The 17,294-nt window shown below is 40.7% G+C and overlaps 1 protein-coding gene across 2 annotated transcripts in view; it reads right to left on the minus strand.

Moving 5' to 3' along the window:
• The window catches only part of DIAPH3 (diaphanous related formin 3), a 581,238-nt gene extending 571,802 nt beyond the window's left edge, over positions 1–9,436 (minus strand). For both annotated transcript variants that reach the window (XM_049853087.1, XM_049853086.1), the window contains exon 1: positions 9,073–9,436. In XM_049853087.1, coding sequence (XP_049709044.1) covers positions 9,073–9,252 — 180 coding nt within the window. In that variant the 5' untranslated portion in view covers positions 9,253–9,436. The remainder of the gene's footprint in view (positions 1–9,072) is intronic.
• Positions 9,437–17,294: the final 7,858 nt, after the last annotated feature.

Consider the following 17,294-nt stretch of genomic DNA (forward strand, 5'->3'; position numbering starts at 1 on the left):
ATATATACATCTTTTCACTATTAAAGGCAATAATGGTGACTTAATTTCAGCATAATATCATCGTCAATCACATTAAATTAATGGTGCTGTTAATTTGAATTTTATTGGTTTTATAGTTTTGTTTTGGATTTTACATGTAAATTTGTTTTCATTTTAAAGTTGTAAAACAAAAAGCCATAAACATAAAGAGTTTATACTTAGTTTTATATCTACACATATAAAATTATTTTTATTACCATTCTAAGTCCATACTGGAGTAGCACAAGAATTTTTTTCTAAGTTTGAGAAGAGTGCTTCTATTGTAGGTTTCTTTTTTATAAATTTCATTTGTACTCAAGTTTCATAGTTGCACGATTCTCATTTTCCAAATAAAGAACATATTCCTCAAAAGCTTCAGGACCCTGCTCTGGCCCTTCAGCCACTGGAATCAGAACCTCAGTCAGCTGCACCAATCCGAATGTCACCTGGCTTGCTAGCATAAGAACTGAGAACAGAATGGCTCTGCCTCCACCTCACCAGGAGGAAAGAGCTCAAAACTGACTGGGGTTTTTTGTTTGTTTGTTTTTGGTCATTTTACATAGTTTCTTGCCTTCCCATAATACCCAGGACAATTAAGATTTTCCAGTATAAGAAAGTTATTATTCAAATATCCAATGTAATAATCCCAATGCCCTAAAATACTTCTATTACTAATAGTAACAACAAAACAACAATCATATAAATAGCAAATATGTACATAGAGCTTATAAATGAGGCCCATCATATACTAAATTTTAATCTCCACAACAATCCATTTACACACAAGGAAACTGAGCAGAGATTAAGTAACCTGTCCCAGTTCCTACAGCTAGTGAATGACATAGCTGGGGCTGGAGCCGAGAAAGTGGTACAAGTCACCGTTCATAAATAAATTCTATTCATAATGCCTCTCCTACCAAAAAAAAAAAAAAAAGCTGTAAGAAGGATGGAAGGGGATCATTTGAAGAATAAAATCATCTATGGCAAGCAGTTCCAAATAGTTTTTCACCAATTAGCTAGTAACTTGAACATTCTTGCACCAAAAACTTAACTTATTTAAACTCTTAAATTCCCCCCTAATGGTGTCTATTTGCTTTGCTATTTGAGAAAATTACTCCCAATGATAAGGTATTCCAATGCCACCTGCTGCTATGGAGAGAAAAGCTACCTTTGCAGACCCTGTTCAAAGAAAGTCCATGCTTTGATCCTTAATATCCTGTGAAGTAAAAGTTATGCTTAATCTATATTTTATAGACCTAAAAGTCAAAATAGCTTCTGGAATAAACAAGCAAGAGTGTGATGGTAAGCATATTCTTTAGCATCCCTTTGATGCCTAGTTTGGAAGATACTATGTCCTGAGTTAAAGACAATTACATTAGTGTAATACATAGCAGTTTTTTCTTATACTATTCTGCAAGCATAAACAAGTTATACACATGTTAATTTACATTCTATATAAAAAAGCCAATTTTAAATCCAATTTATAAGGCAATAAATATATAAAGATTCTAGGACACAGCAATAAAGTTATGCCATAAAGTAGAGTTAATTCAAGACAACAATAATAAAAGCGTGACAAATTTTAGCATTCCACCAACTGCACAAAGGTGTTTCAGGTAACATCTGTTCAGAAGCAATTGCTACAAGATAGACTGGATGAGATGCAAGGTTTCACGGTGTAATAAATGTTTGTCAGTTTGCTTGCTTCATAATTAAAGACATGAGTCTTTCAAAAAAAACAATTAAGCGTTGCTCTAAATCTGAGACAATCATCCCCACCCCCACCCTTTTTAACCCTCAAAGAAAAGATCCAGAGTGATCTAGAAGTGATTATTACTATGATCAACTTTGAGCAGCTGAATGTAACCTCCAAAAAGCCACTTGATATGTATTTTTCTTTTGGTAAACCACATATTAATAAACAAAAACCTTTTTTTTTTTTTTTTTTTTCAGTTCTATTCAGAAGAATAGAAAAGAAAGTCTGGGAAGGTTTAGAGCAATGTACTTACAAGGGTGGCCTGAATAAAATGATTTCACCTTCTTATAAAGGTTTCAATGTCTGATGTTAGGTAGAATTTTGACATGAATAAAATTCAGGTACCTAAAGCCTTCAACTAGGAACACAATCTCTAATTCTTGACAACTTAACTCTAGGGTAAGTGAGAGTATCACTTAAACTGAGAACTCAAAGAAGACATAAATTCAAAAAAATAGCATACAGAAATCACTTTCATCTTTTTGCAGCTTTCTAACAACTATGAAAACGATACAGCAAACCAAGATGAATGAAGGTTCTGGTTGTTATTCTAAGAAACCAAACCTCAGTTATTTTGTATCCTCCAGAATTACAAACCTTCTGACATAAAATGATACCACAAGGGAGGGACTTAAATGAGTTTGATGGTTTTCTAAAACACACATTTATAAACTGTTCAACCAGACCTTTAAATGCAGTCATTCTCACAGCTATTCCTGCCTCTAAAAAACACAAAGTAATTGGATGAGCATGCACTGATCTCATCAACTCTATGCTGATTTCAACTCTACTCAAGTCCCATTTCAATAGGCAAAAATTCTCCACCCTTATCTCACTTCCCACCTCACAACCTGCCTACAATCAGGATATCACAAATTCTATATTCATTAAAGGCATTACTAACCATTGTTAGAGGTTCCTGGCTGAGAAAAAAGCAGCAAAAATTAAAACTCTCAACAGCCACGGGAGGATATTACAGAAGAGTGATTAAGGATGTGCGCTGGTCTGCTAGCTGAAAGGCTGGCTGGCTTCAAGGAAGAAAGGCCTGGCAATCTGCTTCCATAAAGATTGCAGCCAAAAAAAAAACCTATAGGGCAGACTCTGTCACAGGTGGTCACTATGGGTCAGAACCTACTTGACGGCATCTAACAAGAAGTCTGGAGTCAGCTTGCCTAGGTTCAAATCCCAGCCTCACCAACTGGCAGCTGTGTGGCCTAAGGCAGTTTAACCTCTGTTCCTCAGTTTCCCTATCTGTAAACCAGGGCTCATAATACCTACCTCCTAGGGTTATAAGGATGAAAGGAGTTAATATTTTAAAGTATTTACCATAAACTTGGCATACAGTAAACACTCATGAAGATTAACTTATTGATTAGCAATGTCCAAACACAGTAGACATACAGATATTAAGGGACAGAAACAGAATGAAAACTGGGGATACTGCAATGACATGATTAAAGAATAATTAACAATCCCATAAAATTAGATTCAAGATCTGCATTAAAGTCTGTGACGGTTTTTAAAGGATATTCTTAATTAAAAAGAAGAGCTACTCTCCTGTTATGTCCCTGAAAAATATGTGTTGTAAATCCAAAACCCCTATACCTGCGGATGTAATTCCATTTGGAAACAGGGCTTTCTTCATTATGTTAGTGAGACCATATCAGTGTAGGATGTGTCTTAAACCAATCACTTTTGAGGCAGGAAAGAGCAGATTAGGCCCAGAGAAGGAAGCACAAATAGAGGGAAAGACACAGGCCACATGAAGATCACCAAGGAACCCAGAAACCGAAGCCTAAATGAGACAAGGACCTTCCCCCAGAGCCTACAGATAAAGCCTTCCCCTAGAGACAGAGCCCCGAATTCAGACTTCTAGCCTCCTAAAGGAGCCCTGGTAGCACTAGGCTGCTAACAAAAAGGTTGGTGGTTCAAATCCACCAGCCGTTCCACTGGAGAAAAGGCCTGCAATCTGTTCCCATAAAGACTGTGACCTAGAAAACCCTATAGGGCAATTCTACTCTGCCCTATAGGGCCACTATGAGTCGAAATCGACTAGACGGCATACAACAGCCTCCCAGACTGTGAGAAAATAATTTTCTGTTTGTTAAAGCCACGCTCTGGTGGTATTTCTGTTACAGCAGCACTAAGAAACTAAAATATGCTCCAACATGGACCAGCTAATTTACAGGTCTCCTTACAGGGTCGCTATGAGTCGAAACCAACTCGACGGCACTGGGTTTTGGGGTTTTTTTAAACTACTGGTCCACATTCTAGAGATGGAAATTTCTCCCAGAAGCCACTTGTCTCACTCTCACTTTGGATCTGGTGGCCACCACTGTGTGTCCCGTATGTTGCTAACAGCAGTGGGAGGTTAGAACGTATCACACTGAGAGGCTTTTCAGGATGTGGAGGGCAACTGTTTAGTTTTGTTCTAGAAAGGAAATAAGACTCAGGTCCAGGTACTGAAGATGTGACCTAGGGCAGGTACCAAGTTTAATGATCCTACTGAATTCCATCTACCTTCACAGCTTCACACAGTACCTGCCTTGTCCCCCCCTACCTACTCAGGTTGCATCCAGTCCCCCAGTAGTGCCCAGCATCTTAGTACTCACTGCTTAACATATATTCTACTGAAAACAAGTTGGTTAATTCACAAATAGCCCAAAAACAGTTGATTCATAGTGCAGCCAAACTATCATATATTTACAACAGACTAATTTCTAATATTCTTACATACATAGAGAGAAAGCGACTATGCTGCAAACTTTTATACACAGTCCACTAGTGACTTGAAGCCTACAACTATACATTCAGTAGAAAACAAGGATTTGTTTGTCTGTTTTTTCAGGGCTCAAACTAAAACAGGTATCAGAGCTCCTGCTTCCTGAACTAAAACAGGAGCAAGTGCCCAGTCAACCACTCAGTAATACTAACAACTTGCAGCTTTGTAGAGTGTGCAAACCAACAAACATCTAAATTATCCCTATTCCTGTCACATCACCAACCTATATTACTTGATCCAGTCAAAAGCAGCTGCCCTCGGCTTGAATAATGACCAGGCACCTGGAAGAATCAGGCAAATATCACTTCATCCCAAATCAAGAGAAAGCCAAGAACTGACTCAACATCCGGCAATCCAGCAGACTGTACCACTGAACAATAACTTTTTGAGGCATTGCTGGGATCTCCAAAGAGTACCCTTCACCCCAAAAATAAAAATTACTTGGGTGGAGTTGATAGCAGTGGGCAGACTGGGAAGGGCTGACTAGAGGCAGCTTTGAGGTTGAGATACTGACCCCTGGGCCAGGAACAGAGTTAGAGAGTTAAGCCTAAAGTCCAACCCCTGTTAACAGTCCCAGCTTAATACGGAGGTGGTCCCAAATCAGCAGCACCCCCAGACTCCTGGTAGAAACAGACTCGAATCATCTCTAGAGAAAAACGTACCTAATTTAGGCCTCCAAGAACCCTACAGGTTAAGATCAAGCAATGAGATTACAAAGATCATCAAGCACAAGAGAGAGCAAGCTACCATGGTGGAAGCAATATGTTGCTGTTTTTGGGTGTTGTCCAGTCGATTTTCAACTTACAGTGACCCCTGTGACAGAACAGAACTACCCATAGGGTTTTCTAGGCTCCAATCTTCACGGTAACAGATCACCAGGTCTTTCTCCCACGGAGCTGCTAGGTAGGTTCGAACCACCAACCGTTCAGTTAGCAGTCAAATACATAACCGTTGAGCCACCAGGGCTCCCTGTGAATCAATTTAGACAGTCCAAATATCACATTTGTAAAATAAAGATAAGAAGAGCCAGGCATGAAATATTTAAATAAATTGCAGACCCAAAAAAGTAAGAAACAAGAGCTCTCAGGAGTGACCAGGCAGATTTGAAAAAGAAACTAACTCAACTGCCTGAAATGAAAAGTATAATTGCTAAAATCAAATACTAAGTGAACAAGTTAAAAGCACAAATTAGACACAAATGATGGCAAAATTAGTGAACTGGAAGATGTATCTGAAGAAACTGCTGTGTAAGCAAGAACCTAAATTAGTTTCAGAGATTACCAAGGGTCCAAATCCCTTCTAAATTAACTAAGAAGTCATGATTCAAATCAGACCCACCACCCCAAAAAACAAAACACACGGTATTTTAGATACCCTTACTAGTTTTAGAGCTTGAAAGTACTGTCTCTTCTATTACATTATTACATCTTCAAAAATAACCCTTTTAACAAATGACATGCTGAGATCATTTACGACTTAAATAAGAAGTGAAAAATACCACAAAGACTAGAGCCCAAATCACCTAGTGGAAATTCAATGAAATTAAACCTAAACATCAATTTAGGTCCTGTTTTCATAACCTACTTGCTAGAAATGAGTCACAGCAAATCACACTTCACCATTATATTCTGGACCACAGAAATCAGAGACAAAATGAGATGTGGTTCTTAACTCCGAGAGTACACTGAAAAAGGAGCAAAAGTCATTGCCCCAGTGGACTCTTCTCATATTGAGCAGACTCTTTCATTGCCAGGTTAACCCTATCCTATTCATTCTTCAGCTCTGTCATGATGACAGTCGTCAAGTACATATTGGATCCCCCTGCTAAATAACTAAAAATATGCAAAAATTTGCCATTCCTATGGCCATCTTAAGGATTCTATGGGGAAAATATTAAATGATGCAGGAAGCATCAAAAGAAGATGGAAGGAATACACAGAGTCATTCTACCAAAAAGAATTAGTTGATGTTCAACCATTTCAAGAGATGGAATATGATCAGGAACCGATGGTACTGAAGGAAGAAGTCCAAGCTGCTCTGAAGGCACTGGTGAAAAACAAGGCTCGAGGAATAGATGGACTATCAATTGAGATGTTTCAACAAATGGATGCAGCGCTGGAAGTGCTCACTCGTCTATGCCAAGAATATGGAAGACAGTTTCCTGGTGAACTGACTGGAAGAGATCCATATTTATACCTATTCCCAAGAAAGGTGATCCAACCGAATGTGGAAATTATAGAACAATATCATTAATATCACACGCAAGCAAAATTTTGCTGAAGATTATTCAAAAACGGCTGCAGCAGTATACCAACAGTGAACTGTCAGAAATTTAGGCTGGTTTCAGAAGAGAATGTGGAACCAGGGATATCAACGTTGATGTCAGATGGATCCTGGCTGAAAGCAGAGAATACCAGACGGATGTTTACCTGTGTTTTATTGATTATGCAAAGGCATTCAACTGTGTGGATCATAACAAATTATGGATAACATTGCGAGGAATGGGAATTCCAGAACACTTAATTGTACTCATGAGGAACCTTTACCTAGATTAAGAGGAAGTCATTCAGAGAAAGAAGGGGCTATTGATTGGCTTAAAGTCAGGAAAGGTGTGCGTCGGGGTTGTATTCTTTCACCATACCTGTTCAATCTGTATGCTGAGCAAATAATCTGAGAAGCTAGACTATATGAAGAAGAGCAGGGCATCAGGACTGGAGGAAGACTCATTAACAACCTGCATTATGCAGATGATACAACCTTGCTTGCTGAAAGTAAAGAGGACTTGAAGCACTTACTGGTGAAGATCTAAGACCACAGCCTTCAGTATGGATTGCACCTCAACATAAAGAAAACAAAAATCCTCACAACTGGAGCAATGAGCAACATCATGGAGAAAAGACTGAAGTTGTCAAGGATTTCATTTTACTTGGATCGACAACCAACACCCACAGAAGCAGCAGTCAAGAAATCAAAAGATGCATTGCATTGGGTAAATCTGCTGTAAACGACCTCTTTAAAGTGTTGAAAAGCAAAGATGTCACCTTGAAGGCTAAGGTAAGCCTGACCCAAGTCATGTTATTTTCAATCGCATTTTATGCATGTGAAAGCTGGACAATGAATAAGGAAGAGAAAAAGAATCGACACCTTTGAATTGTGGTATTGGCAAAGAATATTGAATATACCATGGACTGCCAAAAGAATGAACAAATCTGTCTTGGAAGAAGTACAACCAGAATGCTCCTTAAAAAAGCAAGGATGGTGAGACTGCATCTTACATACTTTGGACATGTTGTCAGGAGGGATCAGTCCCTGGAGAAGGACATCATGCTTGGCAGAGTACAGGGTCAGCAGGAAAGAGGAAGACCCTCAACAAAGTGGACTTACACAGTGGCTGCAACAATGAGCTCAAGCATAGCAATTGTAAGGATGGCACAGGACCCCACAGTGTTTCGTCCTGTTGTGCATAGGGTCGCTATGAGTTGGAATCCACTCTATGGCACCTAACAACAACAACAACATGGCCATCTTGATACTTAATCCAGCATGATTAATCCATGTTATTCCCTATTTTCAGTATCGTAATACATTTTATAACTGCTCTAAGTTTTAGTCAACTCCTATCATTTTTAACTAAAAGTTACACTTAGTGACTTAATCCTGGTTTACAAACATTTATTGCCTTAATTTTGGAATTATGATTTAAATTCTTCACAGTTTTTACCTGTCTACAAGAAAAGACACATCTGTTCTGTAAAATTTCACCTATCACTAAAAAGTGTTTTCCTATATTTGTAAGTAAAACAGAGGTGTCAGTATTAAATTTTCAATTCTGTTGGACTCATCCCAAACCTATCAACCGAATAAGTGATTTATTTACACACATATTATCACATCTCTGGGTATTCTTTCACTAGTTAACACCAACAAAATGATTTACAGGATGTTAAGACATTTCTGTTGAGTGTTAAGTAAAGAAGAGAAGCAAACAGAAGAGCGAGTTTCAAATACTTAGACTTCCTTCCAAACTAAATAAAACATTCTTTAGTAGTGACCACATGGCCCGCCAAGTTTAAAACAAGCTGTTTCAACTTGTAAAGTTATATCTACGTTACCAAAAAAAGAGTTCTTTTTGCATTAAAATATTAAGCAGGAAAAGAAACATTACTATAAGTTCACTCTGATACTCTCATATCCTTTCACACTGGGGGAGGGAGCGGTCGACTTAAAGAATGCAGTGTCCACCTAGATGACGTCAATACATCGACAGTTGAATTGCTTTTTCACATCTTCTTAGGAAACGGGATCCAAAGAGAATTGGACTCTGTTGTCATCAGTCTATAATGAGAGTGGCAGCTCTGGAAACCTAGACCAAAATTTAACCCCCCGGGACCAAGCACGACACCACCCTCAGCTGTCAGCCAAGTCACAGGAAAATGAACTTAAAGGACCCCGGACCTGACCCTCGGCCCATCGGCAGGGCAGGAGCTTCCCCACCCCAGTTCAAGGCGACACTTACAAACTTGGGGCGTTTCTCCCCAGACTCCTCGGGTCCGCCGGGCGGTGGAGGGTGCTGGGGATCCTTCCTGCGCTGCATTTTGCCGTCCCGGCAGCCGCGGAGGGAGGCCGAGGAGGGGTATGGGGCCCTGGCCGCGGAGCCTTGCGCCGAGTGTTGCAGGCGCTGCCGATGCCGCTCCATCCTTCACCGCAACACCGAGGGGGCCACAAAAGGCTCCGCAAGTCACAAGCCAGGAGATTGGCGAGAGTGATAGCGCAACCAGTCGCCGGCCCGCCTTCGCCGCCCACGCCTCCTGCCAGGCTGGCCCAACTGTTGCCGGAGGGGGCCGCCGCCAACACATCCGAAAACTCCCGCCACCGCCGGCCCGCCGGGGCCCGCCAATCCCGCGCCGCCTGGTCAGTGACACACCTAGGAAACGCCCCTTCCGGGTTCTCCGAAACGTGATTGGCTACGGAACCCGTCAATTCCTCACGCCAGTCTTCATGCCATCCAGGTTAAAAAAAAGGTGCGGGGTGGGTCTTGGCGAAGCCGGGAGAGCGGAGGAGGAAGTCACTTTCCTGGATTTGATTGGAGTTTGGACAACGGTTCTGGAAGGCAAGCGAGACCGGCTCTGCACCGACATTTGAACAGCCCTAGAACATGACCTGGTGTTATGTTCCTGGTGGCATAATGGCATAATGGTTAAGTGCTACGGCTGCTAACCAAAGGGTTGGCAGCTCGACTCCGCCAGGCGCTCCTTGGAAACTCTACGGGGCAGTTCTACTCTGTCCTTTAGGGTCGCTATGAGTTGGAATCGACTCCACGGCACTCGGTTTGGTTTGTTTTTGTTTTTTGTAGAACGCGAAATGATCCGCTATTCATATCTGTCGTCCCCTGAGGCACCACAGTGCGATGGCTGCCGGGAACAGTAGTTCTAGGATCTATGCTTTCTAGGGTGCTTGGTTGTACCGAACGACAGTGTCCACGACGCTCCAAAAGGATAAATTCCCGACGTATTTACTGAGCACCTGCTGAGTGCCAAACTTAGGGCCTCACGTGGGTGAGGGGGGTGTCCATAAAACAGAAAGAGCTAGTTCACAAAGCTCCAGTGTCATGTGTGGCTCGCAGACCTTTACACAGATGACAAAATAATGTGACTGTTACAGCAATTATTTTGGACGCTTATTGAGGACAAAGAGACAAGAGATTAAATCTGAAGGCATAGATTTGGAAGAGCGAAAAGAAGCGTCCATGGGTTTCATTAGGCCAAAAAGAATGGCGGAGCTCTCCGGTTAAAGTACATTCCAGGCAGCAGTAGGTCACCAGGTGTAAACAGCTTAGAGTTGAAAAAACTTCAGGGGTTGATAGAAGGGCCTTGAACTGAAACCATACAAAAAAGTTTGGTGTATATACCCCAGGTTAAGCTACTAATCAGTGACAACAGAGGCAGAGCTAACGCAGTTTGCTCTCATGTCAGTGTTCTTTCTTCCCCCTTTAAAAGTCATCTTTTGTTTTGAGCCTTTTATTTAAATTCTCTGCCTTCTGACTATATGAAGGTGGTGTGGACCAAGACACTGGTGAGCATGCGGTATTGACTTTGGTAAAAGACAACAACCCTAGGTAATCTATTAGGTATTGACACAGGGGTTCAGAAAATGGGCCTTGGTCCAGGTAAATCAGGTTTGTTGTTGAGATTTGGGTTGGTTTTGTTTTGTTTGGGGGGGTGGGGATTATCTTTTTTGTTTTTTGTTTTTGCTCTGCCAGCCTCTCTGTCTCTTTCCTCAAGGAGCACCTAATCGTTAGGGAAACTTCCAGGAGAACAGCAAGGTCAGAACTACAAGTGGGTTCCTTGTGTCTTAATGACCATTAGACCCAGATGTAAATGTAATTCCTGTTGTTTACTAATTCCATGATGTTGCAGAAGATGGTTAACTTTCTTTGACTCTCTATGTGTAGAAGGGGAATAGTAATAAAAGATAGATGCGATTCAACTCAGTCATGGAAACCTTATGTACAACAGAATGAAACATTGCCTGGTTCTATGTCATCCTCACAATGGTTGGCATGTGTTATGTATTGAATTGTGTCCCCAAAAAATATGTGTTGTAAATCCTAACCTCTTCGCCTATAGTTGAAGAGCAAAGATGTCACCCTGAAGACTAAGGTGCGCCTGACCCAAACCATGGTATTTTCAATCACATCATATGCATGTGAAAGCTGGACAATGAATAAGGAAGACCGAAGAAGAGTTGACGCCTTTGAATTGTGGTGTTGGCGAAGAATATTGAATATACCATGGACTGCCAAAAGAATGAACAAATCTGTCTTAGAAGAAGTACAACCAGAATGCTCTTTAGAAGCAAGGATGGCGAGACTGCATCTTACATACTTTGGACATGTTGTCAGGAGGGATGAGTCCCTGGAGAAGGACATCATGCTTGGCAGAGTACAGGGTCAGTGGAAAAGAGGAAGACCCTCAGTGAGGTGGATTGACACAGTGGCAGCAACAATGAGCTCAAGCATAACAACGATTGTAAGGATGGCAAAGGACTGGGCAGTGTTTCGTTCTATTGTGCATAGGGTCACTATGAGTCAGAACCGACTCCATGGCACCTAACAACAACAACAACACGCCTGTAGTTATAATCCCATTTGAGAATGGGTTGTCTTTTTTATGTTAATAAGACAGATTTAGTGTAGGGTGTGTCCTTTGAGATATAAAAGAGGTTAAACAAACAAGCAGAGGTGGGAGGAGAGAGATGCCAAGCCACATGAAGACTGCCCAGGCACAGAAGCCCAAACAGACAAGGGCCTTCCTCCAGAACCAACAGAGAGAGAGAAAGCCTTTCACTAGAGCTGACACCCTGAATTTGGATTTGGCATAGTGTTTAAAAAGGGTAGGCAGTTGGAATCCACTAGGCACTCCTTGGAAACCCTGTAGGGCATTTTTGCTCTGTCCTATAGGATTGCTGTGAGTCAGAATCACCTCACCAGCAGTGGGTTTGGTTTGGCTTAAACTAGAGAAAATAAATTTGTTTTTTACACAAAGACACCTACTATGGTGTTTCTGTTATAGCACCACTACATAACTGAGACAGCATTTTCAAGTCTGTTGTTACAGCTATTGTGAAAATCCATCTCACGGAGGGTCTCTCTTGCCTTCATTGGCTCTCTGCTTCACCAAACATGATGTCCTTCTCTAAAGATTGATCCCTCCTAATGACTCCTCTAAAGCTAGCAAGTCAGACAATGTTCTGTTGTGATCCATAAGGTTTCATTGGCTAATTTTGGAAGTACATCTCTAGGCCTTTCTTTCTCTGACTCAGTCTAGAAGCTCCCTGAATCCCGTCCATGATGAGCAACCCTGCTGGTATAGGCATACCTCTGAGATATTCCAGGTTCAGTTCCAGACCACCACAATAAAGTTAATTTCACAATAAAATGAGTCACAAAAGTTTGTTGGTTTCCCAGGGCATATAAAAGTTACATTTACACATACTGTTGTCTGTTAAGTGTGCAATCGCATTATGTCTAAAAAACGGTGTGTTGTTGTTAGATGCTGTTGGGCAAGTTCCAACTGATAGCGACCTGATGTACAACAGAACAAAACACTGCCCGATCCTGCACCACCCTCACAATCGATATCCTTGAACCCATTGTTGCAGCCCCTGTCGATCTGATTGAAGGTCCTCCTCTTTTTTGCTGACCCTCCACTTTACCAAGCATGATGTCCTTCTCCAGGGAGTAGTCCCTCCTGATAACATGTCCAAAGTATGTGAGATGAACTCTTGCCATCCTTGCTTCTAAGGAGCATTCTGGCTGTACTTCCTCCAAGGCAGATTTGTTCATTCTTCTGGCAGTCCATGGTATATTCAATATTCTTCGCCAATGCCATAAGTCAAAGGCATCAATTCTTCTTTGGTCTACTTAATTTTTTGTCCAGCCTTCATATGCAGATGGAGTGATTGAAAACACCATGGCTTGGGTCAGGCACACCTCAGTCCTCAAAGTGACATCTTTGCTTTTCGACATGTTAAAGAGGTCTTTGCAACAGATTTGTCCAATGCAATACGTTTTTTGATTTCTTGACTGCTGCTTCCCTGGGCTTTAATTGTGAATCTGAGTAAAATGAAATCCTTGACAACTTCAATCTTTTCTCTGTTTATCTTGATGTTGCTTATTGGTCCAGTTTTGAGGATTTTTGTTTTCTTTATGTTAAGGTACAATCAGTACTGAAGGTTGTAGTCTTTGATCTTCATCATTAAGTGCTTCAAGTCCTCTTCACATTCAGTAAGCAAGGTAGTGTCATCGGCATATCTCAGGTTGTTAATGAGTCTTCCTCTAATCTTGATGCCACTTTCTTCTTCATATCATTCAGCTTCTTGGATTGTTTGTTCAGCATACAGATTGAATAAGGTGAAAGGATACAACACTGACACACGCTGTTCCTGATTTTAATCTATGTAGTATCTCATTGTTCTGTTAAATGACTTCTTGGTCTATGTACAGGTTCCTCATGAGCACAATTAAGTGTTCTGGAATTCTCATTCTGTGCAACATTATTCATAATTTGTTATGATCCACACAGTTGAATACCTTTGCATAGCCAATAAAACACAGGTAAACATCCTTCTGGTATTCTCTGCTTTCAGCCAGGATCCATCTGACATCAGCAATGACATCCCTCGTTCCATGCCTTCTTCTGAATCTGGCTGGAATTCCTGGCAGTTCCCTATTGGTGTACTGCTGCAACAGTTTTTGAATGGTCATCAGCAAAATTTTACTTGTGTGTGATCTTAAAATATTGTTCAATAATTTCCACATTCTGTTGCAGCACCTTTCTTTGCAATGGGCGTAAATGTGGATCTCTTCTAGTCAGTTGGCCAGGTAGCTGTCTTCCAAATTTCTTGGCATAGATGAGTGAGCACTTCCAGCTCTGCATCCATTTGTGGTAACATCTCAATTGATATTCCATCAATTTCTAGAGGCTTGTTTTTCACCAATGCTTTCAGTGCCACTTGAACTTCTTCCTTCAGTACCATCGGTTCTTGATCATATGCTGTCTCTTAAACTGGCTGACCATCAACCAGTTCTTTCTGGCACAGTGACTGTGTATTCCTTCCTCTTCTTTTGATGCTTCCTGCATTGTTTAATATTTTTCCCATAGAATCCTTCAGTATTGCGACTCTAGGCTTGAATTTTTTTTTAAGTTCTTTCAGCTTGAGAAATGCTAAGTGTGTTTTCCCCTTTTGGTTTTTCTGACTCTAGGTCTTTGCACATTTCATAATAAGACTTTATCTTCCCAAGCTGCCCTTTGAAATTTTCTATTCAGCTCTTTCGTTTCATCATTTCTTCCTTTCACTTTAGCTATTCAGAGTTCAAGAGCAAGTTTCGGAGTCTCTTCTGATGTCCATTTTGGTCTTTTCTTTCTTTACTGTCTTTTTAACCTCTTGCTTTCTCATGTATGATGTCCTTGATGTCATTCCACAACTAGTCTTCAGTCATTAGTGTTTAATGAGTCAAATATATTGTTAATATGGCCTCATGTGTGTGTCAGTTTGTCATTCTGTGGTGCCTTGCATGTTGCTGTGATGCTGGAAGCTATGCCAGAGGTATTTCAAATACCAGCAGGGTCATCCATGGTGGAGTGTCAGCTGGCCTTGCAGACTAAGACAGGCTAGAAAGAAGAGCCTAGCAGCCTACTTCTGAAAAAATTAACCAGTGAAAACCTTATGAATAGCAGCAGATCACTGTCTGATATAGTGCTGGACAATGAGCCCCTCAGGTTAGAAGGCACTCAAAATACAACTGGAGAAGAGCTGTCTCCTCAAAGTAGAGTCCACCTTAATGACATGAATAAAGTCAAGCTTTCAGGACCTTCATTTGCTGATGTGGCATGACTCAAAATGAGAAGAAACAGCTGCAAACATCCTTTAATAATAGGAATGTGAAAAGTACAAAGTATAAATCTAAGAAAATTGGAAGTCATCAAAATGAAATGAAACACATAAATATCGATATCCTTAGCCATTAGTGAGTTAAAATGGACTGATATTGGCCATTTTGAATCAGACAATCATATGATATACTATGCCAGGAATGACATTGCATTCATCATCAAAAAGAACATTTTAACCTTTATCTTGAAGTACAATGCTGTCAATGATAGGATTATACCCATACACCTACAAGGAAGATCAGTTAATACAACTATTATTCAAATTTATGCACCAACCACTAATACCAAAGATGAACAAATTGAAGATTTGTCCTAACTTTTGCAGTCTGAAATTGTTCAAACATGCATCAAGGTGCATTGATAATTACTGGTGATTGAAATGTGAATGCTGGAAACAAAGAAGAAGAAACAGTAGTTGCAAAATGTGGCCTTGGTGATAGAAACCATGCCAGAGATCACAAGATAGAATTTTACAAGACCAATGACTTCTTCATTGCAAATACCTTTTTTCAACAACATAAACGGTGACTGTACATGTGGACCTCATCAGATGGAATACACAAGAATCAAATTGACTTACATCTGGGAAAGGGACAATGGAGAGCTCAATATCAGGCAGAGTAGGGCCAGGGGACAGCTATGGAAACACAATGTACATACCTTAATTAAAAAATACTTTATTGCTTAAAAATGCTAGCCATCACCTGAGCCTTCAGTGAGTAGTAATCTTTTTGCTGGTAGAGGGTCTTACCTCAGTGTTGATGGCTGCTGACTGATTAGGGTGGTGGTTGCTGAAGGTCGAGATGGCTGTGGCAATTTCTTAAGACAGCAATGAAGTTTGCCACATTGATTGACCCTTGGTTTCATGAAATATTTCTCTGTAGCATGCAATGCTGTTTGATAGCATTTTACACACCGCAGAACTTCTTTCAAAATTGGAGTCAATTCTCTCAAACCCTGCTCCTGCATTCTCAACTAAGTTTATGTAGTATTCTGAATCTTTGTTGTCACTTCAACAGTGTTCACAGATCTTCACTGGGAGTAGGTTCCATCTCAAGAAACCACTTTCTTTGCTTATCCATGAGAAGCAACTCCTCATCCATTAGTTTTATCACAAGATTGCAGCAGTTCACTCATATCTTCAGGCTCCACTTCTAATTCTTTAGCTGTTTCCACTACATCCACAGTTACTTCCTCCACTGAAATCTTGAACCCCTCAAAATCATCATGAGTGTTCTTAATGGTCTCTAGCATGGGGAGTCCTTTCCAGAAGGTTTTCCATTTACTTTGCCCAGATCCATCAGAGGAACCACATCTATGTATGGCAGCTATAGCCTTATGAAATGTATTTATTAAATAACAAGACTTGAAAGTCGAAATTACTCCTTGAACTATGGGCTGCAAGAATGGGTATTGTGTTAGCAGACATGAAAACAACAATAATCTCTTTGTACATCTCCATCAGAACTCTTGGGTGACCAGGTGCCTCATCATTGAGCAATAATATTTTGAAAGAAATGTTTTTTTTTTCTGAGCAGCAGTTCTCAACAGTAGGTTTTAAATATTCAGTAAACCATCTTGTAAACAGATTTGCTATAATCTAGGCTTTGTTGTTCCATTTATAGAGCACAGGCAGAGTAGATTTAGCATAATTCTTAAGGACCTTAGGATTTCCAGAATGATCAATAAGCATTGGCTTCACCTTAAACTCCCCAGCCGCATAAGCCCCTAACATAAGAGTCACCCTGTCCTTTAAAGCTTTGAAGTCAGGCATTGACTTCTCCTTTCTAGCTATGAAAGTCCTAGATGGCATCTTCTTCCCATATAAGGCTGTTTTATCTACACTGAAGATCTGTTGTTTAGTGTAGCCGTTCGTCAGTTAGCTAGATCTGGGCAACTTGCTGCAGCTTCTACATCAGCACTTGCTGAATCAGCTTGCACTTCTATGTTATGGGGATGGCATCTTTCCTCAAACCTCATGAGCCAACCTCTGCTAGCTTCAAACTTTTCTTATGAAACTTTCTCACCTCTCTCAGCCTTCATAGAATTGAAGAGAGTTAGGGCCTTGCTCTGGGTTAGGCTTTGGCTTAAGGGAATGTTGTGGCTGGTTTGATCTCTCCAGACACTAAAACTTTCTCCGTATCAGCCATAAGGCTGTTTCCCTTTCTCATCATTTATGTGTTCACTGGAGTAGCACTTTTAATTTCCTTGAAGAACTTTTCCTTTGCATTCACAACTTGGCTAACTGGCACAAGAGGCCTAGCTTTCAGCCTGTCTCAGCTTT

This window comes from Elephas maximus, chromosome 14, assembly GCF_024166365.1.
Source record: "Elephas maximus indicus isolate mEleMax1 chromosome 14, mEleMax1 primary haplotype, whole genome shotgun sequence".
Taxonomy (NCBI): domain Eukaryota; kingdom Metazoa; phylum Chordata; class Mammalia; order Proboscidea; family Elephantidae; genus Elephas; species Elephas maximus.